Below are 27,775 nucleotides of genomic sequence, written 5' to 3' on the forward strand. Positions count from 1 at the left end.
TATTGGCTTTATTGACACGTGAAAAAAATAACTACGGTTCGTCTATTAGGCATTGGTGCTTAATCGTCTAAACCATCGATATGCTTAAACGTGCATTGCAAAGCTGTAGGTTTTACGCTATCATTGATGGAATATATAAATAAAGCATCATAGTTAACAACTTAAGTTTTTGGCCCAATGATAAAGCTTTTGATATTATTATTTTGTGTAGACCTTTCCTTCTTTCATTCTTGAAAATATTAATCAGAGCCCCATTTTTGTTGCTATGTTTCTCCAGCTAGAATTGTTATGAAGGACTTTTAAAAATTCTAAAGAAATGGGTTTTTGATCACCTCCTTTCATCTCCTCAAAACCATACACCTATAATAAAAAACAACCAAAAAAAAAAAAAAAAGGGAAAAAAGAATAGTAGGCAGGCAACCCAAAAAAAAAAGTGGGCAGAGGTTGAAGTGGTTGGTGGCGGGTGCGGATGCATGGAAAGCCGAGAAATTACCATACTCAACATATCTTTTTGCTCCTACTAATGCTTCCTTTGAAATATCAAAATCTTGATAATGGTAAACGGATTCAAGAATGGTTGGAGCTAAAACGTAAATTAAACACCAAATTAGTGAGGTAGTTGAATCTTGTGTTTTCAAGTAGTTTGGCTTTGATACATCAAGAACTGAGGAAAAAAAAAATTGTTTTCTATTCACATCCATTCTAGTATATGGAGCAAAGTTACATTTCTGTTGCTAGATAAAGCAAAAAACAAGGAATGAACCTTCTTCACCTTCAAGTAACCTTACATAACTCTTAACTAATCCCTGAATCCTATTAACTATAAGAAATCAAATACTGCTGCAAATGTTTCGTTCTCTTCTTGTTCTTCAGCTTTCTGAATGCACACGACTCGATTTGCCGAATTCGCTCTCTGCTTACACCCATCAACTCCCCAATTTCTTGCAACGTTTTCATCCTTCCATCATCCAGCCCAAACCTCCATCTCACGACCTGCTTTTCCCTAGGATTTAGAGAGTCCAACACCTTCTCTAGGTCGTCTTTCATAAATTTCTTTATTAGCAGATCTTCTGCTGTTTCTGCCTCTGGATCTGCAATTACTTCCTAGTAAAAGGACATAAAACCGTCAGCAAACTGCTAAGTGTATTACAGTTAGGACAGAAATTGTGTATCTGAACATAAATTAAACAGACCGAAGGTTTGAGATTCTGGTTGATTCCAAACTTTTGATCGAGAGATCTTGGGGCTTTAGGAGTGAGTAATACAGCATTGAGCCTCTTCATTGAGAGCCCTGTTGCCTCAGCAACTTCTTCATTATCAGGCTGTCTTCCATTTTCACTATACAACTGTTTTCTAGCTTCCTTCACTCTATAACTTGCCTCCACCATGTGAAACTGTAAATCAAAAACATAATGCAGGTGAGAAGGTATAATGTATGATGCATTAGCAGTAGAGTAACCCCCCGTCCAACACTATACTACTCTCTGGAAAGCAATATCAGTTGAAGAAGAAATAATTGAACATTGAAATGGAACTTACTGGTAAACGAATTGTCCTGGATTGGTCTGAAAGAGACTTGCGAACTGCCTGTTTAATCCACCAATGAGCATAAGTAGAGAACTTGAAACCCTTTGAAGCATCAAACTTCTCTGAACCTCTCACAAGGCCCCGACATCCTTCCTGTGAATTGACGAGCAAGATTCAGATATGATGAACATCAAGAACCAAAAAATAAGACAAATTCTTATACCTTCAATCCTTAAAACTTTTTTTACTTGCTTATCACCAAACTAAATTTAATTGGCTGATAAAGAACAAAGTATAACCTGAACCAGATCTTGGAGATTCATCCCAGCTCCCTGATAATTCTTCGCAATTGAAATAACAAGCCGTATGTTGCTTTTTATCATTTTGTCTTTGCAAAAAGTACCATAATTCAAGCGCCTCCTCAGTTCTTTCCGATCGACTCCTGCTGCTGCAGCCCACTGTGCAAAGGTTGGCTCACCACCACATCGCTCTATAAGCACCTCATGGAGCCTTTCCAGTTTTAGTAAGTCCTGAGTTACGTTAGTTATAGCAGATACGTCAAAAATCCGTTGAGATTGAACAGAAACACAAATATGCCTACAGAACTCACTTTAAAGATCCCAAAACAATCACATTCTTTGCTGTTTCTCTTATCTTATAAAATGATCAGGGAAAACTCCAAAAAGTGAGTTTCCCAGTATGCCTCAACTTTTACAGAATCACTGACATTATCTAGCCACAGGGCATAGAACTATTTTCGGATTTACAAGTTACTATATGCTGACCCAGAGGAAGTCACGCAGGAACTACAAGCTAAGTTACAAATAACTTTTCTATACAGGAAACCTTATGCACTGGAATATTACATGATACGTTATGACTCAAGGGCAGCGAATCACAAGAACATGTGAACCGGTCAAGTCAAATATTACGAACTGGGTTTCAAGCCACCCAATACCACACACCTAGTTTTATGAATGCAACATCTTTCCTGGCCTGTCCATACAAATCCAAAGTTCTTGTCCATATTTTCTTTACTTTATCCAGGTAGTAGGACCCAGATCAATAGTTATTAGATAAGGCTAATTTACACAATCTAGGAAAAATAATATATAGTTCCAGAGGACTTATTTATTCAGAAACATCAGTGTGATTAATGTGTATGTCACACCTGTATTCCTTCAGATAGCTCCAATTCTTCATTAGCAGTGAGAAGCTTGGAACTGCTGGTAGTTGCTCTTAAATAACGCAATGGATCAGAGTAGTCTACTTCTTGTAAAGAAGCACGCTTTTTCCGGCTAGTAGTACCTGACCTCACAGACACTATGTTGGAAGCAGCCTTCTCTGCTGACCTTGTCCTTTTGGCCTTTCTTTCAGTCTGGCGCATTGATCTCACAGCTATACTCTGGGAAAGCTGTTCTTCCAGAAGCTTGAGCTCCTCATTGGATGGCTCCATATCATCAGATTCTTTTAATGGTTGCATTGAATATTCCTCTTCTGATCCAGTTTTATCTGCCACAGAATCCCCTATTATGCTAGCTCGTTCTCTTTCTGTAAGCTGTGCCCACTTGGAAGGTGAAGTATCAGATTTTGATGGGATTGAAGGTTTAGCATTTGGTCTTGCAGAATTGTAATAACTAACCATCAAGGCTGCATCCTTTGCAACCTTAACAGCCGCCCGGGCAAGAGCAACTGCTTCAGCTGCTGCTGCAGCAATTACAGCCTCATCACTAGTAATAAGAGTTTCCGTAGCTAAAGTCGCTCCAAAATTTGCCTGCAGATATATAACTTTAAATTTATGTATACTTCAACTGAACCAAATTATAACACACATTGAATGCCCCCAATGCCTTTTCAAATCAAAGGGGTTTTTCACATGGAGACAAGGCTTTCTACTTAGATTACAGGATAAACTCAAAAAAGAAGCCCACCTAGAACCAATAGATTTTTAACCTAGCAGCTTGCCTATGACGTTATAAACAGTTTTTATTTGTTGACAACAAAATCAAAAGAGCATGTTAGAAAGTCGATTATCACTTGGGAGATAAAAAAATTTGCATGCTTATATCTTAAGAATAGATAATCATCATATGCATAAACATAGTTAGTCCATCTTTCGAAAATGAAAATAATAAATAAAACAAATATGACATTTAAAAGCCTACTGTTGCTTTCTTATTTCCTTAAAAAAAAAAAAAAAAAAAAAAAAAATTAAAGTCTTCGGTTAGGATTAAAGTCTTACCTCTGTGGGTGGACCAACTGCCCCTATATACGTCCATGGTCTGTTTGCAGCAAAGGAATTTGAATGAGTCTCTAAAGAAGATAATCTCAGCTTCTCGTCAAGCACGGTTGTTGTTGCCGTAGTTGGTGGTGATGTTGTGGATAAAATACATTGTGTACGGAAACAGATAGTCTCCTTATTTTTGGCTGCAGAATTCAATCAAAAATCCATAAAATGAAAAATAATACATATAATATTTACATATAACTCTACATAAAAGATAACAAACAATAAATCTTGGTTGGTTTTTCCCCTAATGCTAATAAATCTGGGCTATTTTCTGGTACTGTTACTGAGCATTACAAGATTAAAAAAGGCCCAAGAAAATATTTATTGAAAAACTTATGAGGCACAACTAAATCTCTGAGTACACACGAACGCATAAGGAAGTTCCTAGAAGTGCTTGAAAATGCACTAAAACGCAACAAACAAACAAAACCATCCAATTGATTATAATTAAAATAAAGACAATGGTCATCTATTATTTGATTTGGGATTCAAATAAAGTCATCTGGGCATTCAAATTGGAAATTCAAAAGACGGCATAAGTTTGTCAACGGTTTCCACTCAATAAACAAATAAAGCACAAACCCATTTGAATAGTATTGATTTAGAATCCATAGAAGCACTGAATACTTACAGGGGTGGGGAGGGTGAATTTTGAAATGGATAGAGAAAGAGTCTGGCTGGCACTTGAAGTGAGGAAGTAGACAGGACATGTTGGTTGGTTCCAAACTAGAATTGGTTGGACATCGATTCCACTTTTCAGTATTCGAACATGAGAAAATGTTAAAGAGAGAGAGAGAGTGAAAGGGAATGGAATAGGATATTTGTTTTGTGATAACATAAGAGGATAAGGAGGGGAAGAGGCGCTTGAGGACGAGAGACTCGCAGGCACTCTTCTCATTTCTCTCCTTCTTAATTAAATTATTATTATTTATCTTTTTATTCCATTTTTCATCTTTCTTAAAGAAAAACTGTTACTTATGCAGGTTTTAATTATGTTTTTATAATAAGGNTTGAGGACGAGAGACTCGCAGGCACTCTTCTCATTTCTCTCCTTCTTAATTAAATTATTATTATTTATCTTTTTATTCCATTTTTCATCTTTCTTAAAGAAAAACTGTTACTTATGCAGGTTTTAATTATGTTTTTATAATAAGGATTTAAATATAATTTTTTTATTTATAAATATTTTGAATATTGTAATAATTTTGATAAGGTAATATATACTTTATCTCAAATATTCTGGAAGAGCAATAAGAACTTTATATATTTTCCCGAGTTTTTATTTTGAAATTTTTTAATTTATTAATGTGTGAATTAAATTGTTTAAGGGTAACATGCAAGTCCCAAAACGAGAGCCAACGAGGTTCAAAGATTAAAAAAAAAAAAAAAAAAAAAAAAAAATGTAATTGTATTCCAAAGAAAAAAAAGGTATAGTTTACATCTCCGCTTGTGATAGGATGGTAAACTCTTTAACTACTAAAGTTAGTTATATTCAAGAGTCCTTGTGTTCGAGTCCCAAGAGATATATCTATCACATTTGTGAATTATCTTTGTTTATTGGACTTGTAAGATGTTCTATGTGCAATATTATATATTATTATAATGTAAATAATATTGTATTATATAATATTATAACAAATATAAGGGTGCGTTTATTTGGTACACTTTATAGTTTGTATTGTTTTAAATTACATTTATTTTTAGTTAAATTTTATTAACAATATTTATCTAAATAAATCATTTTAGTGATTTTATAAAAAAAAAAGTTAATGAATAATTTATTTAATGGGTTGGGATCTTTTAACTTAGATTTATGACTTAAATTGTTGACACAAATTTTTAACCATTGATCTATTACAGTCCAACATTTACAAGTTATTGAGTTAATGAGGTAGGGATATAATTGTAATATAAAAATTCTTCTTCTTCTTCCCTACTTTTATTTCAAAATTTTATATTTACTGGTATCAAAATTAAAAGTAAAGCATGAGACAAAATCAATCACTCCAGATATCACAACTTTTCTTAATGAGAATTTGTGATACTTGGTGTTTTATTTTAATGGGAATGAAACCAGAATTTTCTTTTATCAAGATGAAATTTACAATTAATTACTTGATCAAAAGAGTTTAAACATTTGAGTATCACAAATTTCCTCGATGAGAATTTGGGATAGCTGTGTGTTTTGTTTTTAAATAGGAATGAAACAAGATTTTTCTTTTGTCAAGATAGATTTAAAAGTGATTTACTTGAATATAAAAGCTTTGAGGTTTTGATTATGTAAACAAATTAATCCTATATGTGTTCTTTAATTATGCTACCGTCATTACTGTTAGATCTATTTATTATTGTTAAATATCGCTTTTATGATTAGGCTTGTTTATTATTGTTAAATACAACCTTTATGGATGAACCTATTTATTATCGTTAAATACCGTCTTTATGATTGAATTTACTTTTATTATATTTTCAATAGCTAACGTTAGTAATTTTGTTTCCATCTTATATATAATAAATGAACTTGAAGTTTTATAAATAAATATTGTTTTAAAACTAGATGTTTTGAATACTTGTTACAAATATGAAGTTTGTAAAACAAAGATAAGAATGGACCTAAAATTCCATATCATGAAGATAAAATTCAAAATTTTGATTTTAATCTCAAGATCTAAAGTTTAAATCCCAAGTTCTGAAGTCAATTATTACTTTCTTTTATTACACGCAATTATTATCGTCATTTAATTTATCATTCCTTTACAATTATCGCATTTTATATTTTATATTTTTTGTTGCCATAATGCATCCTATGACATGCATCTAGAAGATGCAGAACTAATTACATTACTCTTATTAATGAATAGTTTTTGGAAATCTCGAACCTTGTGAAGCTCCAATATGAGGCGACTATATGGAAATAACTATGATAAATGGGCCCTAAACGCTACTCTCCATCTAGACAATGTACGAGACCATACATAGCATTTGTGATAAATCTATAAGAAATATTTAGCTCTACACCAACTCGTCAATATTGGAACGGATCAAACATCATTTTCGTTACCTCAGTGGAACAAAAGATTTGTGATTATTTTATCCAAAGAAATCTATTAATAATCCTAAATTAATTAGTATACAGATATTGGGTACCTTTCTGATCCCTATAAAGGTCGCTCGTAGATGGGATATGTTTTTATTTTCAATGGCATTGCAATATCATGACGCTCTACAAAACAAAGGTTGGTTGCCACAACTTCCAATCACTCCGTAATTCTTGCGCTTCATGAAACTAGCTGAGAATGGGTATGGTTAAAATCTGTCGTCCTTCATATTGAAAATACATGTAAGTTGTCACATATCTCAGATGCTTCCACAATTATAAATGAAGACAATGCAGCTTATATTGCTCAAGTCAAAGGAGAATATATCAAAGGAGACAAAACCAAACATATTTCATCGAAGTTCTTTTACATTCATGAACACCAGCAAAATTGAGAAATTGATGTCAAACAAATACGCTCTAGTGATAATCTTATAGATTTATTTACTAAGGCTTTACTAACATCAACATTTGAAAAGTTAGTGTATAACATTAACATGCGACAGCTTAATAAGTTACTAAATTAATTTTACTATTACAAGGAGAAGCTTTGATCAAGAGGAACATCGATTAGAGGAGAGTTTTTAGAAAGGTTTATTGTACCAGACGTATTTGCATTATACTCTTTCATTCTATAACAAAAAAAATTAAGAGGACTAAGGCTTATTGATTGAGTATCATATCTCTTAATTATCTCACCTTAATCCTTGTTATTTTACTTTGTTTACTTGATCATTTTCTCAAGTTAGTTATTAAATAGCATTACAGAAATTACAACATGTCGGGTATACTTGACCAAACTAATGACGGAATTAAAATTAATGTAGGAATTTACATAAGGAATGGGATAATGATTTTGGGTATAAGGAATCAAATGAAATTACTCTTTTGAGTTTGACTCTATTTTAAATTAGTTTACTTGCTCTTCAAAAGCTCTTTATTTTGAAGAGTATCTTTTATATAAATAAAGAGCATCTTAATTAATTTTTAAATATAAAGAACATAATTTTTATTCAAATCCAATATACTCTTTAAATTTAATGAAGATGTTCTTTATTTTAAAAAAAGAGACTTAATGTGAGAAAAAATTAATAAATAAAATGCATAGGAACTTGTAGTTTATTAATTAAAATTAGGATAGAGAGTGAAATTTGACTCTCACTCTCTAATTTATATTTTAAAGATAAAGAATATGTTGAACTCTTGTTTTTATAGATAGACTCTTTATAATAAAAAGTTTGACTCATATAAAGAGTTCTTTGGAGATATTCTTATATAAACTATTAACGAAAATTTTAAAATATTTTATAATAGGATGATAATTATTAAAAAAAAATTAGTTTATTTTGCTAAGTACACACGTTATTAATTAAAACTCGGAAAAGATACAGCCACCGAAGGTCATATACCGAATTCATGCACCGAATGATGTGACAAAATCCTGACCGTCGATTAATATTAATCAATGGTCAGGATTTTGTCACGTCATTCGGTGCATAAATTTGGTACACTAATTCGGTGACTGTAGCATTACTCATTAAAAATTATCTTTTCATCCTCAACTTTCAACAAAAAAATTGTTCTGTATTTTATTTGAATTAAAAATTATTATATTATTCTTTGGTATAATATTGTAAAACAATAAAAAAATTATATATATTTTTTTTAATAAAGAATATAGTAGCTTTCCTCATGTAAATAGTTTTTGAAGCGCAATATTATTTTTGAAAATAAAGGCCTGTTTGTTTTAAGGGAGATCGGTTTCGGGTATCCTGCATTTTTTAAAAGAATTAGAACTGACCGATTCTTAAGATTCAGAATTGGAACCAGAACTAAAATTGGTTGGTTCCGATTTTTAAGAACCTGAAACATAGGTCTCGGTTCCGATTATAGGTACCCAGATAAATTAATTATCCCCAATTTTTTGAAAAATGACAAATACAACCCCCAAAAAATTACAAATACATTCAATAGTTTACAAAAAATACAATTTAATCCTTATTCCTACCCGGGTACTGGAATCTTGGTTTCGGTTCCAGTATTGTAGGAACCGAAACCAGACCCGAAAATTCCCAATTGCAATTTTCTAGAACCGGACCTTAATGGGGCTGGTTCCACTTTTGAATCTACCCTTTACCCATGCTCGCCCTTAGTTTGTTTACAAACTCAATTTTGTTTTGTAACATAAGCATTTGTATATTAATTTTTTATTCATATTTTCACATAAAATAGAATTTAGGAGCAAGGATAGATACAAATTTTAATAAAAAAAATTCAATCTTTTTGCCTTTTCTCTTTATCTTCTATCATAAAATATAAATTTGTTTCAAAATGTTTTTTTATCATAAAACTAGAATTTTGATTAAAAAATTTACATATTTGAGACATATTGTTTGAGATAAATAAAATAAACGATAATATGAGGGTGTTTAGTCATGTATTTTTAACTTTTTATTTATGTTTTAAAAAAATTAGACCATTTTCATAATATATACCATTTTGTTTTTCATATTTTTTTAATTATTTTCAATATTTTAAAAGGGTTTATTTCATACATCTTCCTGTTGCATCCATTTTTTAAAAACTATTAAACACCCCCCTCTCTTGGAGGGTTTTTGATAATTTCCGAAAAGTTGGCTATGCTAACTAATACATTAGATTTAACTTGAAAAGTTCGAAAAAGTGCACGCAAAAGTTACCAAAAACAGTTACCTTTTGTTTTGTTTTGTTATTATAATTATTTTTTAACTGTTTTACAGCAGCTAATTACTGTTTACTTGACCACTGTCCTCTGCTTATAAAATCTGGTCCTTAATAATTTACTCTTTTTCTTCAGCAAATCAACGAACACTTTGAGAGCAACTATGTCTTCCGCTGCTTCTAGGGTTTTCAACGGTTGCCGGGCTCTCTTGGCTCCGGCTAAGGCCTCTTCTTCAACCTCTGCCGCCACCAAAACTAAACCAACCACCACCAAAAAACCCAGAGCCAAATCTCCACCCAAGCCCAAAGCTCCAGGCTCTGGTCGACCCGTTGGAATTCTTAAGGCGGGTCCTATCTCCCCTGCCCTTGCTCACTTTCTCGGAGCCTCTGAATCCTCCCGCGCCGACGCCGTTCGCAAGATCTGGTCCCACATCAAGACTCACAACCTCCAGGTTTCTTTTTTTCATTTTAAACCCTAAAAATTTTATTTTGTTTTATTTTACTCTTTTGATTCTGTTGTTATTTTTTTTTTTGTCAATGTGGAATCTTTTCGATGGTGTTTGGGTTCGATTGGGGTGTTTTTGTACAACTGTTTTCAGAAGCACTTATAGATGCTTTCTAATCAAGCTTTTTGTATCTTAAAAAGCACTTTCAAAATGGATATAAAAGCACTTTTAACTAATTGAAACTGCTTTTGGTATTATCAAATACATAATTAGAAAGCAAGGCACACCGAGAATGATAGGAGAAAGTGATTAAGGGTTTTGTGTCAAAGGTTAGGCTTAGTGGTAAAAGCCCTTGGTTTGAATCATGTAAATTATATCTACTCAATAATGTTAGCTCATGTGGGCAATGCTAGAAAATTAAAATTAATGAAGTGATCATTTTGAAATTTTATATAAGATACATTTTGATGGCCAAAAATCATGCGCGGTGATTTATTTCTCGTTAATAGCGTGGGTGGAAATGTGTTGTCGTGTAAGGAGGTATGCAAGTCTTAAGGTTTATTTATTCTAAATGTCATTTTTTTTGCATGATTTTGGGGTTTGTTTAGTAGATTATTTGAAAAATGTTATTTTGAAAAACTATTTTAAGTTGAGCTGAGTTGGATTAAATCGAATAGTATAGGATTCTGAGAATGTGTTTGGAATAATATCTTAAAATTATGAGTAATACTACACTCACAAACACTTTTCACTAACTTTCTCTCACAAACGTCACGTGTTGGCTCGCAATTAATCAGCTCGCATGGGTCCTGCCTATCCAACAATGAGTCCCGCGTGACCAAGCCAATTGCAAATTGCCTCGTGGGGTTAGTGAGAGGTGTTAGTGAGGCTAGTATTAATGTAAAATTATATCAAAGTTGGATAAAATGCTGAAAAATTGTTTGATACTTTTCTTGAAAACATTTTCTGGAAATATTTAAGATTATTTTTCAGCCTCCTACATTTGTTAATTTAGCTAAACATCCCCTATAATAAAAGTTTAAAAATTAACAAAAACACCCCACCCACCCAACCCACTGCCGCCTACCGGCCACTATCAACGGAATGACACATGATCGGTTGGATCTGACCCTTCATACATCGATCTGGCCAAAATCTGGCCGTTGTCAACGGCTAGATCTCTAGCCGTAGATGTGGCCGTTTTCGCTAATGTGCATATCATGTATAAGTCTTATGTTCAACACATTCAACTTTTATTGTTTTCGTGATAATGTAGTAACCTTGGGTATGGAGTTCTACTATTTGGCAATGGCTTTTCCACGTATAGCAAGTACTAGAAAAGTCTGGTAAATTCTAGAGTGAACTTCGTAAACTGAGGGATAACCAGAACTATTTATTCTTCAGCTATGCCTGTTAAATTAATGATTGCATTACAGAAACCAACCGAGGTTTGTTTTGTTACTTTTCCCTTCTGCTGTGTGGATCAGTTTACTCAATGGCGTTATAATTTTGGCTGTTAAACTTATTTCTCTTTTGTTCGCGCCCTATATGTGAACTAAAATCAATTTGCAGGCTTTGTGGGTTGGTGTAGGCTTGAATTTTCAATGAGATCTTGCACTTTCTGACCCGAGCCCTGTTCTTTAAAAACTACATTGTCCTCTATTATGAGGCAGGTAAACTTTTGAGATTATATTATGTCTAAAACTTGCTTGGAAGGGGCCTGCTATATTGTTATTTCTATATGTCCTGCCTACTTAGATGTAATGGGGAGGGCACTTATGTCCGATTCTGAGTGTTGATTTGCTTTCTGTATTTTGGTCATGCTTTGAATTTATTTAATCTCATGGATATCACATATAGCTTATCAGTGTTAAGGTACATGTATCTGAATTTCTGTGGTTGGAAATGATTTGGCATACGGTAATATGTGGATGCGTTTGGCTGCAGAATCCTCAGAACAAGCGGGAAATCGTCTGTGATGCCAAGCTTAAGGCCATTTTTGATGGTAAAGATACAGTTGGATTCCTGGAGATTGGGAAACTGTTGTCCCCTCATTTTGTGAAGACTGCTTGACTGCTGTTCTGATATCAGATGTAGGTGTTTGGCTTTAAATTGCTGCCCAACTCTTATGAGCTTGCTCTTGTGTCCTTTCTTTTCTGGAAGTTGTAATATTGATGCATACTTTTGTGTGACAGCAGAACTCTTGGGTTGGGTTTGTGGCTTAGTTGTTTAGGTGGACATGTTGTAAAAATTATTAATGAAGAGTCTTTAAGGTATCGTGGCCTCGAAGATAGTAGATAGTGTCATTTCTTTTTCAATTTTCCAGTTTATTTTAGTTTATGATACCTAACCGATGCTTCTTCAGTTTTTACCATCAGAAAATAATGTACTGATGAAGAGCATTCATTTAATCTCGATTATCTTGAGAATTTATGTTATTTAGGTGCTCCTATAATCCGGAGAAAGAAAAGGACCTTCTGTATTGCCTAAAGAAAATAGGTAGTTTCCCAAATTTGTCAACTTGTGAGTAAAGATGTGAAAGGCAGTGAAGAGTGACCATTGAATTTCAAAGACTTGCAAGCTTCCCGTTGAAGTTTAATCAGAAAACCAAATTAACTAAATGAGAAAACGCCCTGGTGGCCTGGTATTAGCTTGTTGCTTCTTGAACTTTAATAAGACAAATGCAGCAAAACGAAAGAATGTAAATAATACTGATAGCAAAATAAGCATAAGAAAAGAATGCAATGCAATGAGATAATGATTTCATACGTACACCAGTACATGAATAATTATTCTTTTCGGTGAAGCATCTCGGGTATAACTAGTTGAGGAGGTGGTGTATCCATTTTTCTACTACAGCAGGAGAACCATACCAGGGTCTCAATATGTCGTCTGAACCAACTGGTGAGTGATAAACTCCGTCCAAGCTAACGTTTAGTGCACCCTCGAGATAGGCTGATACTTCCGGCACGATTCCATCACCCCATACATCAGCCTGCCCGCACACCTGATTTATCAATATGCACCAATTAACTACTAACATCAACTCACAGGTTCATCCTGGTTTACGCAAGAAACATGCAGAGGATAGAAACATCAAAATAGAGAAATCAACTCTCAAAGTTAATTTCATTTATTTTCCTTTTTGATATATGATGAGGTGCATAGATCATTAAGTTTACCTGCTTGTACCCCTGTCCGATAAATCTAGCACGAAACGCAGTTGAAACTGATGTTGAATTGGTCTCGTTGTTCATGACAGCAACCTCAGAAATTGGTTGTTCAGTGTCAATAGCAACAACAGAATCAATATCAACATTTGAATTTCCAAAGAAGCGAGCTCCCTGAATATACCTGCAATTATATAACTCATTTAGGTTCAGTATTTTAGCAATATTCTAACTTGCAAAAACTTAATGAAGTATAATTTGCAAATTCCTCTTGTCAACACATTGTCCTAGTTCTTTTCAACATATAATTTGCAACACTTTTTCAGGTTAGGTCCATTTTACATCAGTAAACAATAAATAGTACACATTATTCATGTACACCCAGCCATTGCAAAGAACCCTCACAGACATGTTTCAGTTTCTATTTCATATCAATTGTGCAGAAGCACTATACTCTTAAATTTCAATTTCATTTCTATGATTTGCCATTCAATGACACATGTAAAAACACAAAAAAAAAAAAAAAAGAAGAGAAAGTTATTAGTGATGATCATACAAAAAATTAACTTTGACAACAACTTATAAAATACAGTTGGATTTACATAATTTTCTCCCAATGTGATTTATTTTTTATTAATAAACATGCATCATGCTCTTCAAAAGCTCTTTATTTTGAAGAGTATCTTTTATATAATAAAGAGCACTCTAATTATTTTTAATATAAAGAACATAATTTTTATTCAAATCCAATATCTCTTTAAATTTAATGAAGGTTCTTTATTTAAAAAAGAGACTTAATGAGAAAAAATTAATAATAAATGCATAGGAACTTGTAGTTTATTAATTAAAATTGGATAGAAGATGAAATTTGACTCTCACTCTCTATTTATATTTTAAAATAAAGAATATGTTGAACTCTTGTTTTTAGATAACTCTTATAATAAAAGTTTGACTCATATAAAGATTCTTGGAGATATTCTTATATAAACTATTAACGAAAATTTTAAAATATTTTATAATAGGATGATAATTATTAAAAAAAAATTAGTTTATTTTGCTAAGTACACACGTTATTAATTAAAACTCGGAAAGAATACAGCCACCGAAGGTCATATACCGAATTCATGCACCGAATGATGTACAAAATCCTGACCGTCGATTATATTAATCAATGGTCAGGATTTTGTCACGTCATTCGGTGCATAAATTTGGTACACTAATTCGGTGACTGTAGCATTACTCATTAAAAATTATCTTTTCATCCTCAACTTTCAACAAAAAAATTGTTCTGTATTTTATTTGAATTAAAAATTATATATTATTCTTTGGTATAATATTGTAAAACAATAAAAAATTATATATTTTTTTTTTAATAAAGAATATAGTAGCTTTCCTCATGTAAATAGTTTTTGAAGCGCATATTATTTTTTGAAAATAAGGCCTGTTTGTTTTAAGGGAGATCGGTTTCGGGTATCCTGCATTTTTTAAAAGAATTAGAACTGACCGATTCTTAAGATTCAGAATTGGAACCAGAACTAAATTGGTTGGTTCCGATTTTTAAACCTGAAACTAGGTCCGTTCCGATTAGGTACCCAGATAATTATTATCCCCAATTTTTTGAAAAATGACAAATACACCCCCAAAAATTACAAATACATTCAATAGTTTACAAAAATACAATTTAATCCTTATTCCTACCCGGTACTGGAATCTTGGTTTCGTTTCCAGTATTGTAGGAACCGAAACCAGACCCAGAAATTCCCAATTGCAATTTTCTAGAACCGACCTTAATGGGCTGGTTCCACTTTTGAATCTACCCTTTACCCATGCTCGCCCTTATTTTTGTTTACAAACTCTTTTTGTTTTGTAACATAAGCATTTGTATATTAATTTTTTATTCATATTTTCACATAAAATAGATTTAGGAGCAAGGATAGATACAAATTTAATAAAAAAATTCAATCTTTTTGCCTTTTCTCTTTATCTTCTCTCATAAATATAAATTTGTTTCAAATGTTTTTTTATCATAAACTAGAATTGTGATTAAAAAATTTACATATTTGAGACATACTGTTTGAATAAACAAAATAACGGTAATTTGAGGTGTTTAATTAGGTTATAAGTCATGTATTTTTCAACTTTTTATTTATGTTTTCAAAAATTAGACCATTTTCATAATATATACCATTTTGTTTTTCATATTTTTTTAATTATTTTCAATATTTTAAAAGGGTTTATTTCATACATCTTCCTGTTGCATCCATTTTTTAAAACTATTAAACACCCCCTCTCTTGGAGGGTTTTTGATATTTCCGAAAAGTTGGCTATGCTAACTAATACATTAGATTTAACTTGAAAAGTTCGAAAAAGTGCACGCAAAAGTTACCAAAAACAGTTACCTTTTGTTTTGTTTGTTATTATAATTATTTTTTAACTGTTTTACAGCAGCTAATTACTGTTTACTTGACCACTGTCCTCTGCTTATAAAATCTGGTCCTTAATAATTTACTCTTTTTTCAGCAAATCAACGAACACTTTGAGAGCAACTTGTGTCTTCCGCTGCTTCTAGGGTTTCAACGGTTGCCGGGCTCTCTTGGCTCCGGCTAAGGCCTCTTCTTCAACCTCTGCCGCCACCAAAACTACCCACCACCACCAAAAACCCAGAGCCAAATCTCCACCCAAGCCCAAAGCTCCAGGCTCTGGTCGACCCGTTGGAATTCTTAAGGCGGGTCCTATCTCCCCTGCCCTTGCTCACTTTCTCGGAGCTCTGAATCCTCCCGCGCCGCCGTTCGCAAGATCTGTCCCACATCAAACTCACAACCTCCAGGTTTTTTTTTTCATTTTAAACCCTAAAAATTTTATTTCGTTTTTTTTTTTTTGATTCTGTTGTTATTTTTTTTTGTCAATGTGGAATCTTTTCGATGGTGTTTGGGTTCGATTGGGTTTTTTTGTACAACTTTTTTCAGAAGCACTTATAGATCGTTTCTAATCAAGCTTTTTGATCTTAAAAAGCACTTTCAAAATGGATATAAAAGCACTTTAACTAATTGAACTGCTTTTGGTATTATCAAATACATAATTAAAGCAAGGCACACCGAGAATGATGAGAAAGTGATTAGGGTTTTGTGTCAAAGGTTGGCTTAGTGGTAAAAGCCCTTGGTTTGAATTAAGTAAATTTCTCTACCAATAATGTTACTCATGTGGCAATGCTAAAAATTAAAATTAATGAAGTGATCTTTTTGAAATTTTATATAAGATACATTTTGATGGCCAAAATCATGCGGGTGATTTATTTCTCGTTAATAGCGTGGGTGGAAATGTGTTGTCGTGTAAGGAGGTATAAGTCTAAGGTTTATTTATTCTAAATGTCATTTTTTTTGCGTGATTTAGGGTTTGTTTAGTAGATTATTTGAAAAATGTTATTTTGAAAATTTTAAGTTGGTTGAGTTGGATTAAATCGAATAGTATAGGATTCTGAGAATGTGTTTGGATATATCTTAAAATTATGAGTAATACTACACTACACAACACTTTTCACTAACTTTCTCTCACAAACGTCACGTGTTGGCTCGCAATTAATCAGCTCGCATGGGTCCTGCCTATCAATGGTCCACCGTGACCAAGCCAATTGCAAATTGCCACTGGGGTTAGTGAGAGGTGTTAGTGAGGCTAGTATTAATGTAAAATTATATCAAAGTTGGATAAAATGCTGAAAATTGTTTGATACTTTTTGAAAACATTTTCTGGAAATATTTAAGATATTTTTCAGCCTCCTACTTTGTTATTTAGCTAAACACCCCTAAATAAAAGTTTAAAATTAAAAAACACCCCACCCACCCAACCGCCTGCCGCCTCCGGCCACTCACTGGAATGACACAGATCGGTTGGATCTACCCTTCATACACGATCTGGCCAAAATCGGCCGTTGTGGCTAGATCTCTAGCCGTAGATTGGCCGTTTTCGCTAATGTGCATATCATGTATAAGTCTTATGTTCAACACATTCAACTTTTATTGTTTTCGTGATAATTAGTAACCTTGGTATGGTTCTACTATTGGCAATGGTTTTTCCACGTATAAGTATTGAAAAGTCTGGTAAATTCTACAGTGACTTTATTTAATGGGTTGGGATCTTTTAACTTAGATTTATGACTTAAATTGTTGACACAAATTTTTAACCATTGATCTATTACAGTCCAACATTTACAAGTTATTGAGTTAATGAGGTAGGGATATAATTGTAATATAAAAATTCTTCTTCTTCTTCCCTACTTTTATTTCAAAATTTTATATTTACTGGTATCAAAATTAAAAGTAAAGCATGAGACAAAATCAATCACTCCAGATATCACAACTTTTCTTAATGAGAATTTGTGATACTGAGTATTTTATTTTAATGGGGATGAAACCGGATTTTTCTTTTATCAAGATGAAATTTACAATTAATTACTTGATCAAAAGAGTTTAAACATTTGAGTATCACAAATTTCCTCAATGAGAATTTGTGACAGCGTGTGTTTTGTTTTTAAATAGGAATGAAACAAGATTTTTCTTCTATTAAGATGGATTTAATAGTGATTACTTGATTATAAAAGCTTTGAGGTTTTGATTATGTAAACAAATTAATTCTACTTGTGTTCTTTAATTATGCTATCGCCATTACTGTTAGATCTATTTATTATTATTAAATATCATTTTTATGGCTAGGCCTGTTTATTATTGTTAAATACAGCTTTTATGGACGAACCTATTTATTATCGTTAAATACCGCATTTAGGATTGCATTTACTTTTATTATATTTTCGATAGCTAAAGTTAGTAATTCTGCTTCTATCTTATATATGATAAATGAACTAGAAGTTTTATAAATAAATATTGTTTTAAAACTAGATGTTCTGAATACTTGTTACAAATATAAAGTTTGTAAAACAGAGATAAGAATGGACTTAAAGCTCCATATCATGAAAATTAAATTCAAAATTTTGATTTTAATATTAAGATCTAAAGTTTCATGATTTCGATATCGAAACCCAAAGTTCTGAAGTCAATTATTACTTTATTTTATTACACGCAATTATTATCGTCATTTAATTTATCGTTTCTTTACAATTATCACATTTTATATTTTATATTTTTGGATGCCAGAATGCATCCTATGACATGCATCTAGAAGATGCAAACTAATTACATTACTCTTATTAATGAATAGTTTTTGGAAATCTCGAACCTTGTGAAGCTCCAATATGAGGCCACTATATGGAAATAACTATGATAAAGGGGCCTAAACGCTACTCTCCATCTGGACAATGTATGAGACCATACATAGTATTTGTGATAAATCTGTTAGCAAGATTTAGCTCTACACCAACTCGTCAATATTAGAATGGATCAAACATGTCTTTCATTACCTCAGTAGAATAAAAGATTTGTGATTATTTTATCCAAAGAAATCTGTTAATAATTAGTTAATATACAGATGCTAAGTACCTTTCTGATCCCTATAAAGGTCGCTCGTAGATGGGATATGTTTTTATTTTCAATGGCATTGCAATATCATGACGCTCTACAAAACAAATATTGGTTGCCACAACTTCCAGTCACTCCAAGATTCTTGCGCTTCATGAAGCTAGCTAAAATGGGTATAGTTAAAATATGTTGTCCTTCATATTGAAAATATATGTAAGTTATCACGTATCTCGGATGCTCCCACAATTATAAATGAAGACAATGCAACTTATATTGCTCAAGTCAAAGGAGGATATATCAAATGAAACAAAACCAAACATATTTCACCGAAGTTCTTTTACATTCATGAACACCAGCAAAATCAAGAAATTGATGTTAAGCAAATATGCTCCAGTGATAATTTTGTAGATTTATTCACTAAGATCTTCCTAACATCAACATTTGAAAAGTTAGTGTATAACATTGACATGTGACGGCTTAATGAGTTACTAAATTAATTTTTCTATTACGAGAGGGAGCATTGATCAAGAAAAACATCGATTAGATGAGAGTTTTTAGAAAGGCTTATTGTACCAGACATATGTGCACTATACTCTTTCATTCTATAACACAAAAATTTAAGAGGACTAAGCAATATTGATTGAGTATCATATCTCTTAATTATCTCACCTTAATTAATCCTTGTTATTTTACTTTATTTACTTGATCATTTTCTCAAGTTAGTTATTAAATAGCATTACAGAAATTACAACATGTCGGGTATACTTGACCAAACTAATGATGGAATTAAAATTAATGTAGGAATTTACATAAGGAATGGGATAATGATTTTGGGTATAAGGAATCAAATGAAATTACTCTTTTGAGTTTGACTCTATTTTAAATTAGTTTACTTATATAAACTATTAACGAAAATTTTAAAATATTTTTAATATGGATGATAATATTATATATTAAAATATTTATAAAAAAAATTAGTTTATTTTTTGACATAGAGTACACGCGTTATAATTTTAAAAAATTATCATTTCAATCTCCATTTCAAACCAAAAAAAAAAAAAAAAATGGTTCTATATTTTTTTTTGAAATTATTTGTTTTTTTTTTTTTATTTAAAAATTATTATTATTTTTTATAGAAATTGTTTTTTATATTTTTAAAACAAACTAAAAAAATTATATATATATATATTATATCTATATATCAATATATATATATATATATATATCTCTCTATATATATAATATATAGCCTTTCCTCATGTAATAGTTTTGAAGCGCAATATTCTTTTGAAAATAAAGGCATGTTTGTTTTAAAGGAGATCGGTTTTCGATATCTTGATATTTTTTGAAATAATTAGAACCGAAACGATTGCCTAAGATTCAACCGGAAACCAGAACTAAAATCGGTTGGTTCCGATTTTTAAGGACCTACAACATCGGTCTTCGGTTTCCGGTTATAGGTACCACGGATAATATTTTATCCCCATTTTTTGAACAACACATACACCCCCAAAAATTACAAATACACTCAATAGTTTACAAAAAATACAATTAATCGTGATTTCCTACCCAGGTACTGAAATCTTTGTTCCGGTTCACGGTTTCTAGTATTGTAAACCGCAACCGGACCCCTGGAAATTCCCCAATTCCACTTTTTCTAGAACCAAACTTAATAGGGGTTGGTTCCACTTTTGAATCTACCCTTTACCCATGCTCGCCCTTAGTTTGTTTACAAACTCATTTGTTTTGTAACATAAGCATTTGTATTAAATTGTTTATTCATATTTTCATTCAAACATAAAAGAATTTGGGAGCAAGGATAATACAAATTAAAAAAAAAATTAATCTTTTGCCTTTTCTCTTTATCTTCTATCATAAAATAAATTTGTTTCAAAATGTTTTTTTAATCATAAACTAGAATTTGATTAAAAATTTACATATTTTGAGACATATTGTTGAGTAAATAAATAAACGTATAATTGAGGTGTTGTTTAGTCAGTATTTTAACTTTTTATTTATGTTTTAAAAAAAAACTTAGACCATTTTCATAATATATAACATTTTGTTTTTCATATTTTTTATTATTTTTTCAATATTTTAAAGGGTTTTATTCATGCCCTTCCTGCATAGTTGCATCATTTTTAGAAAAACTATTAATCACCCCCGTCTCTTCGTCGTTAGATGTAACTTGAAAGTTCGAAAAAGTGCAACGCAAAAGTTACCAAAAACATTAACCTTTTGTTTTGTTTTGTTATTATAATTATTTTTTTAACTGTTTTAAACAGCAGGCGCTAATACTGTTTACTTGACCCACTTCCTCAGCTTATAAAATTGGTGGGAGAGTTTATTAAAAAGACCTTGGAAGTTTACATATTACAAAGACTATTAAGTTTTGAAATGTAACTAAATCACCTATTATTGATTAAGGTAATTAGTGCTTAATTAGGATTATGTATCTTTTCAAAATTATCTATATTTCCACAAACCCAAATTGTTGCAATAACCCAAAACCTTATTTCTTCCTCCCGCCCGTTTAACGCATCTCTCCTGCATCTTCTTCTTCTTCTTCTTGGCTTCTCAACATCTTCTTCTTCCTCTGCATCTTCTTCTTCTCCTCCTTCCTGGTACTCTTCTTCTTCCTCATTCTCTATATCTTCTTGTTCTCTGCCATTAACACTTTCCTTTTCCTCCACCATTAACATCTTCTCCGGCAAAGATCCCCCTCCTCCTCCTCCTGACATTGTCGTCTAATATGTTATCTCCTTTTTACATTTTGATAGTTAGATTTCAAAATTTATAATGGATGGGGTTTGGGTTAAGATTTTGATTTAGTTTTTAGGTGTTGGGTTGTGTTTTGATGTAATGTAGTTGAAGGAGTGACAATTGTTGAAAATTTGTTCTGGGTATTTTATTACTGGTATGATGATCGATTGTAGGTGAGAGACTGAAATGTGTTTTGGGCACGATGTCGCTTAAGCGATCTGTGAATCGCTTAACGATCTGGTAGGTCTGGTAATGCAGCGTCGATCGCTTAAGCGATCAGGTATGTGGCATAAGATCGCTTACGATCTGTTACAAGTCTGTTGCATGGAGCAGAAATCGCTTAATCGATCAGTAACTGGCTAAGATCGCTTAACGTCATGTTTTTATCTGGAATCGCTAAGCGATCAAGTGTATCGCTTAATCGCTCCAGTATAAATACCCTTTATCGTCAGCGATACATCACCCAAATATGCGAATGTCGATATTCTTTTTAAAATATTTGAACCCTTAGTACACAGCCATTTAAAAATATTGTTTTTCTTGCATTACAGTATTTGCTATTATTATACATGGGAAAATTTGTTTTGGGTGTTGAACTATTTTGTGATGGGTGGAGTAAGAAAGTAGGTGAGTGGATTGGGAAGAGCACGGAAGTTATATTACCAATTGCTGTGAGCACCAGAGGTTAGTTTTTGATGAGTTGATTGATGAAATAATTAGAGAGGTAATTTGAGTTGCTCGCTGTATGAATATAGTGTGAATGTATGTTTTAAAGAGAGCTCCTGAAAATTATAAGGTACCTCCTGCTGTATTAAAGTCGGATGAAAGTGTGAACTTATTATGATTGATAGGCCGATATGGTTCGAGGCCGATAGTGGTTCGAGGCCCGATTTTAAGGGTTCTTATGTAAAAAAAACCGTTGGAAGTTGTTCCAAGAAGGGGATAACGGGATGTAGCGGAAATTTGCCTGGTTGTAATTTGAACTACGAGGCCTTATTTGTTAGCTGAAAAATCAGAGTAGCACGGTGAATTGGGTGGTGAGGAGGACACTATAGAAGAGGTTGGTGATGGGGGCAGAATGAAAATGTTGAGGGAGGGACCCTGTAGATTGTTCCCACAGATGTAAGATTCCTTTAATACAGATATGCAAAGGCGTAGATTGTGAGGAAGAGAACCTATGGTCGTTTAATGCAGGTTCAAAGGGGCAATTGGAGTATATACGTATCAGCTCATATCTTTACGGATGGATCGACTTGCGCATAGTGGTATTTATTTTACAAAGAGAAGAAAAACAAAAACCCAAAAGAAGTGGTGAGAAGCAAACTTGTTGCTGTGAAAGGTAATTTTTGCGTTTCATCAACCGAAACAGTCAAATCTTAGCTGTGACGGTTGCATGTCGTACCGAAAGTGCATTGGCGGTTTATTTGATAAGGTTGGCGGATCGGAAAAGTTTATTCTTAGCACATATACCCTTGAGCACACATGTGGTTTGGGACATATTTCAGGTGGCATTGACAGCGTCCCGCTGATGTTTATTGACAATTTGTCAAAAGTCGGTTCGTCGAGGAAGGTCCATCTCCTAAAGACTTCAGAGACTTGTGCGCACAGAGTTGGGATGTGCTGTTCAGTTACTGGAAATGCTGGAAAGGTAGACAACATGCACAAGATTTTGTGAGGGGCACGCCGGAGCACGGGTACGCAGTATTAGAAGCGTACCGTTTATATGCTGAGTTGACAAACCAAGTAGCAAGACGCTTTGAGTGGTACGGATATGATTTAAATATTTTTTTGTTGTCTTATGGTGCTTGCTAAAGTGGTTTTGTAAACTGAGAAAGGTGTTGGCTGTTGATGGTTGCTTTCTGACGGGAAAAGTATGAGGTACATTGTTGGTGGCCACTACACATGAAGCGAGACACACATATCCTGTTGCATGGTGTTGTGGTTGACTCTGAGAATGACGAGTCGTGGACCTTGGTTTTTTTAGCATTACTTAACGATAGTGCCTGACAGTGACGAGTTGTGCCTATATATCCGATAGGCAAACTTTATAAAGAAGGGAGATGTGCCCTATTTACCGTCAAACCCACATCACGGATTCTTATGAGGCACCTTGGTGAGAACATAAAACAAAAGTTTAAGTGTGCTGGCCTCCTTCATACATACTACATGGCAGCAAAAGCTTATCGGGTTGAGATGTTCGAGAACACTTCCACGAACCGAATCAAGGAGTTTAGAGTTGCTAGTATCTTGAGCATGATGTTGTTTCGAGAGATGGAGTAGAGCTTACTTTCCTGGAAGAAGGTTGATGTCATGACCACACGATAGCTGAGTCCATAAATTCGAAGTTGTTAATAGAAGAGAGTTTCCAATAGTTGCACTTTTTGATGCAACCAGGACACTGTCGCGTGTGGTTCCATGAGCGTCGTATGAGTCAGATAATTTTACTACAACCCTTGTTCCGTCAGCTGAAAAAATATTGTGAGAACATATGGAACTGTCAAATGCACTGTTTGCCTATCCTCTTAATGCTCAGGAGTTTACTGTGCGCGGCTAGGGTCCGGATGCCCTAGTTAACCTTGTTACAAAAACTTGCAGCTGTAAAGTGCTTACATTCACATTTACCTTGTCCTCATGCACTAGCAGCACTAAAACACCAACGGAAGCCGGATTTTGGTTCAAGAATTTACATGTAACTTTGCTCCCCTTTCTTATGACAGATCACTACATGCTAGCTATTCAGAACGATTATCCGTGCCTTCAGAAGAGCAGTGGTGAGGTGCCGCTAGAGGTGGCTGACATATCCTCTAGCCGCCATTGAGAAGACACCAAAGGGGAGAAAAAGGGTTAAGCGTATTCCATCAGCCTTTGAGGTTCCCCAAATATAAGTGCTCAATTTGCAAGTAACCTGGTCCAAAGAAAGCATTGCCAGAAGTAATTAGTTCGATCGAAGAAGGATGAAATTATTGATGTTTTAAATTTTATTGTTACCTTAATAAATTACCTTTATTTGTGTATTCTTATTACATGTCTAATATTTGTTGGTGATTTTTAGTTTGGAATTAGCTGTCAATTGAGGAAAAGTATGGAATTAATACGTGTTGGTAATTTTAGTTTGTCAAAATTCGAGAAGAAGATGCAAATGTAAATATATTTCCACGATCGTTAAGCGACTAGTGTATCGCTTAAGCGCCAAAAGTGTTTTCCGTAGAAGGATCGCTTAAGCGATCGTGACCTAGACTGATTGATTCTGCCCAGGTGCATGATCGCTTAAGCAGTCCATGATCGCTTAATCGACCATGGGAAAAGGCATATTCGCTTAGCGATATCACTGATCGCTTAAGCTACATGGACCTGGGCCAGATTTGCTTCTGCCAAGCACATGATCGCTTAAGCGTCCATTGTATCGCTTAACCGACTTCTCTGTAAATTATTTTAAAATTTAACAGATACCCCCACCTACCCACGGTGACAAGATCTTGCCACCGGAGCCGAAATCTGACCGGAAGGCGGTTCGATGCACAGTGGTCGATCTGGCCATATTGCCTCTATATGGCCTTTCCGCCAGATCGACCGTGGATGTGGCCGGAAAAAGCCCCCGATCCGCCAAAACTCTGCCGTAACGAACGAAAATTCCAGAGCTTGCCTTCTATGACAGCCAAATATGGCCGTCGTTGTCGGTCAACGATGCCAACATTGCCGTTGTTGAACCGTCAAAGTCGGACATTTCATTGAAAGTCCATGACGGAAGATGTGCCTTTTCCGGCCACATCGATGGTGGATAGGCCGAAAAGGTCACAACTGGCCATACCGCGGCCATTTTCGGTCGTTCGTTGCTGTCGGCGGTAGCCAGAATCTGGGAAGTGTTGGGTGGGTGGGTGTTTTTTGTTAATTTTTGAACTTTTTCTTGGTATTAATGAATTATTCACTTAATGGTCGAAAATTAATTAAAATATACTAATATTCTCCTAAATATTAAGCAACAAATATAAAAATATACTGACAATCGTAAACCCTATATGTTTATATAAATGTAATGAACGGAACATGTGCTCTGAACGAATCGTAACCCTATAGGTTTCATACTGACGTGTAAAAAGGACTATATGTTTTTTATTAAATGTACTAAACGGAAACGTGCTCGAACGAATCGTAAACCTATAGTTTCATACTGACGGTACCGGGAACTATATGTTTTATATAAATGTATAACGGAACGGTGCTCTGAACGAACGTAAACCCTATAGGTTTCATACTGACGTGTAAGAACTATATGTTTTATATAATGTAATAACGAACAGGTCTCTGAACGAATCGTAAACCCTATAGTTTCATACTGACGTGTAAAGGAACTATATGTTTTATATAAATGTAATAAACGGAACAGTGCTCTAAAACGATCGCTTAAGCGATCTTTTCGAGCAGAATGACATCTGCCCAGACTATGATCGCTTAAGCACCTTTCGTATCGCTTAAGCGATTCTTCCTAAAAACACATGGTCGCTTAAGCGATTTATGATCGCTTAAGCGATCTTTTCCGAGGAGCAGAAAGCCATCTGCCCACTATGATCGCTTAAGCGACCCATTTATATCGCTTAAGCGAATTATTACTAAAACACATGACGCTTAAGCGATTTATGATGCTTAAGCATCTTTTCCGAGGCAGAATATCTGCCCAGACTATGATCGCTTAAGCGACCTTAGTATCGCTTAAGCGATTCTTTCTAAATGACCTCTGCCCGACCTTGGTCGCTTAAGCGATTTAAGATCGCTTAAGCGATCGTTTCTGGAAAAGTCTTGGTCGTTTTAGAGAGATATGTGGACAAACAAAAATATTTATATGACACACCTACATATAAATTGAAACTGCTGATGAATTATCTTATATGGACAAACAAAAATATCTCCCAAATATCAGATCCATTTCTTACAATGATCACACCATACATAGTAATTATTTACAATTTCCTACACTCATTAATTTAGTTTTGTGCCAAGAGTTTAAATCCACAGTGAATGGTATCAGGGCAGTCCATGCTTGAAAAGATGCCCACGACATCATTCTTTCCCGATGCTTTCTCTCTGCACTAGCATCCACACAAATTCAAGATGATATCTACAAGGGCGGCTAATATGGTGCCTCGGTTTGACTTTCTATGGAGATTGACCTTCCATCTTAGTGACCTGCAGTGTAAACCCATAAATGAGAAAGGCATGAATTAAATAGCCAGCCAATGAGAACATTATAAGCAGTTCTGACACAAAGTACACATCAAACACCATTGAAAATGAACATGTATATCACCCTATTGATAATTATAACAGTATCACATAAACTCACCTCAAAAACCCAAGTATGAACATCAACATCACATAAACTACACAATTCAGTGTCCAACTTTCATACCCTTTGATGGGTTCTGTCACTCAAAACGGATTCATACTGCCCATGGAACATCGACAGCCCAGCGCTCCCGACAGTTCTCTCATTGTTTCGTCTTCAAGCTGTCCATTCGGGCTGTTGTGTCATGTCGAACTGAATAAATTTCAGGGCATATGCCCCACATTCAGCGCTACAATAGGAAGAAGACATTAGCATTATAATAACTTATAGAACAATTGTATTATGTAGTTATTTAAACAAAATTTCCTTGATCCTTATTGGGCAGGTAGAGCGCTGAATTCGCCACTTTCCGGTTAGTACCTGATCACCCAACTGCCCAAACATCCGCTGTCACGCAACAGCCGCAGGAACAACCTGGACAGTGGCCCAACTCGACCTCCAACTGCTTGTCTCGACAAATGGTTGGGTTGCAGTCAGGATCTTCAGACACCCCTCCTCTAGATGCCAACGACTGCTATCCAGTGCATCTGTTTGACGGGATGATGCAGTACACTCTTTTAACAAAGGCCCAACCGTGGCCATATTTGGGCCGATCCCCCCTTACGTACTGCCTAATCCTTCATCAAACCGGAAATCATCAGGGATGCAATCCGACTGTTGTGCGGCCAATCGTTTTTTGCTTCGGTCCTTTTGCTACACCACTAGCAACGGCATTTAATTAAAGACTGATAGGCCGAAACAAGCGTTTGCCCAAACGCCACACGGGTGATAGCACAGTCGGATACAACAGATCACCATCACTAGTCTGTCGTAGCCTCATCAGTGCCAATATCTCATCGATGTGCTACATCAAATAAAAACAACAAGATAAGTATGGAAAACACAGCAAAAATAAGGAAAATTAAGTGAAAATAACTCACCGAGTCCTCAAGCCACGTCCCCATTGTCACAACTTCTGAAACCATCCTGGGGATAA

The 27,775-nt window shown here is 34.0% G+C and overlaps 3 protein-coding genes across 3 annotated transcripts; 1 reads left to right on the forward strand and 2 right to left on the reverse strand.

Annotated features, from left to right (window-relative positions):
• Window positions 1-591: 591 nt before the first annotated feature.
• LOC116134637 (RNA polymerase sigma factor sigB) lies at window positions 592-4,661 on the reverse strand. Its single transcript, XM_031420315.1, has 7 exons — window positions 4,449-4,661; window positions 3,770-3,954; window positions 2,699-3,301; window positions 1,827-2,057; window positions 1,540-1,680; window positions 1,194-1,394; window positions 592-1,104 (listed from the first exon to the last, which is right to left on the reverse strand). Exons 1-7 carry the CDS (start codon window positions 4,525-4,527, stop codon window positions 817-819), a joined length of 1,728 nt encoding a protein of 575 aa, XP_031276175.1. The 5' UTR covers window positions 4,528-4,661; the 3' UTR covers window positions 592-816.
• Window positions 4,662-9,715: 5,054 nt separating this feature from the next.
• On the forward strand, window positions 9,716-12,378 carry LOC116134579 (upstream activation factor subunit UAF30-like). The gene is made up of 2 exons (XM_031420265.1): window positions 9,716-10,066; window positions 12,008-12,378. The coding sequence occupies exons 1-2, from the start codon at window positions 9,779-9,781 to the stop codon at window positions 12,131-12,133; spliced, it is 414 nt and encodes a 137-aa protein (XP_031276125.1). The 5' UTR covers window positions 9,716-9,778; the 3' UTR covers window positions 12,134-12,378.
• Window positions 12,379-12,742: 364 nt separating this feature from the next.
• LOC116134584 lies at window positions 12,743-13,641 on the reverse strand. Its single transcript, XM_031420270.1, has 3 exons — window positions 13,573-13,641; window positions 13,243-13,458; window positions 12,743-13,067 (listed from the first exon to the last, which is right to left on the reverse strand). Exons 1-3 carry the CDS (start codon window positions 13,639-13,641, stop codon window positions 12,882-12,884), a joined length of 471 nt encoding a protein of 156 aa, XP_031276130.1. The 3' UTR covers window positions 12,743-12,881.
• Window positions 13,642-27,775: the final 14,134 nt, after the last annotated feature.

Source organism: Pistacia vera, unplaced genomic scaffold (genome assembly GCF_008641045.1).
Source record: "Pistacia vera cultivar Batoury unplaced genomic scaffold, PisVer_v2 Contig29, whole genome shotgun sequence".
Classification (NCBI taxonomy): domain Eukaryota; kingdom Viridiplantae; phylum Streptophyta; class Magnoliopsida; order Sapindales; family Anacardiaceae; genus Pistacia; species Pistacia vera.

What these genes read in the sequence shown, in the direction of transcription:
- LOC116134637 (XM_031420315.1), bottom strand. Translation starts at nt 4,527, where the DNA reads ATGTCCTGTCTACTTCCTCACTTCAAGTGCCAGCCAGACTCTTTCTCT. An exon ending in AATTCACCCTCCCCACCCCT is followed by an intron (nt 3,955 to 4,448) that starts GTAAGTATTCAG and finishes TGAATTCTGCAG; the next exon opens with CCAAAAATAAGGAGACTATC. An exon ending in CAGTTGGTCCACCCACAGAG is followed by an intron (nt 3,302 to 3,769) that starts GTAAGACTTTAA and finishes ATATATCTGCAG; the next exon opens with GCAAATTTTGGAGCGACTTT.
- LOC116134579 (XM_031420265.1), top strand. Translation starts at nt 9,779, where the DNA reads ATGTCTTCCGCTGCTTCTAGGGTTTTCAACGGTTGCCGGGCTCTCTTG. An exon ending in TCAAGACTCACAACCTCCAG is followed by an intron (nt 10,067 to 12,007) that starts GTTTCTTTTTTT and finishes GTTTGGCTGCAG; the next exon opens with AATCCTCAGAACAAGCGGGA.
- LOC116134584 (XM_031420270.1), bottom strand. Translation starts at nt 13,641, where the DNA reads ATGTCTGTGAGGGTTCTTTGCAATGGCTGGGTGTACATGAATAATGTG. An exon ending in ACTATTTATTGTTTACTGAT is followed by an intron (nt 13,459 to 13,572) that starts GTAAAATGGACC and finishes TTTGCAAGTTAG; the next exon opens with AATATTGCTAAAATACTGAA. An exon ending in TCGGACAGGGGTACAAGCAG is followed by an intron (nt 13,068 to 13,242) that starts GTAAACTTAATG and finishes TTGATAAATCAG; the next exon opens with GTGTGCGGGCAGGCTGATGT.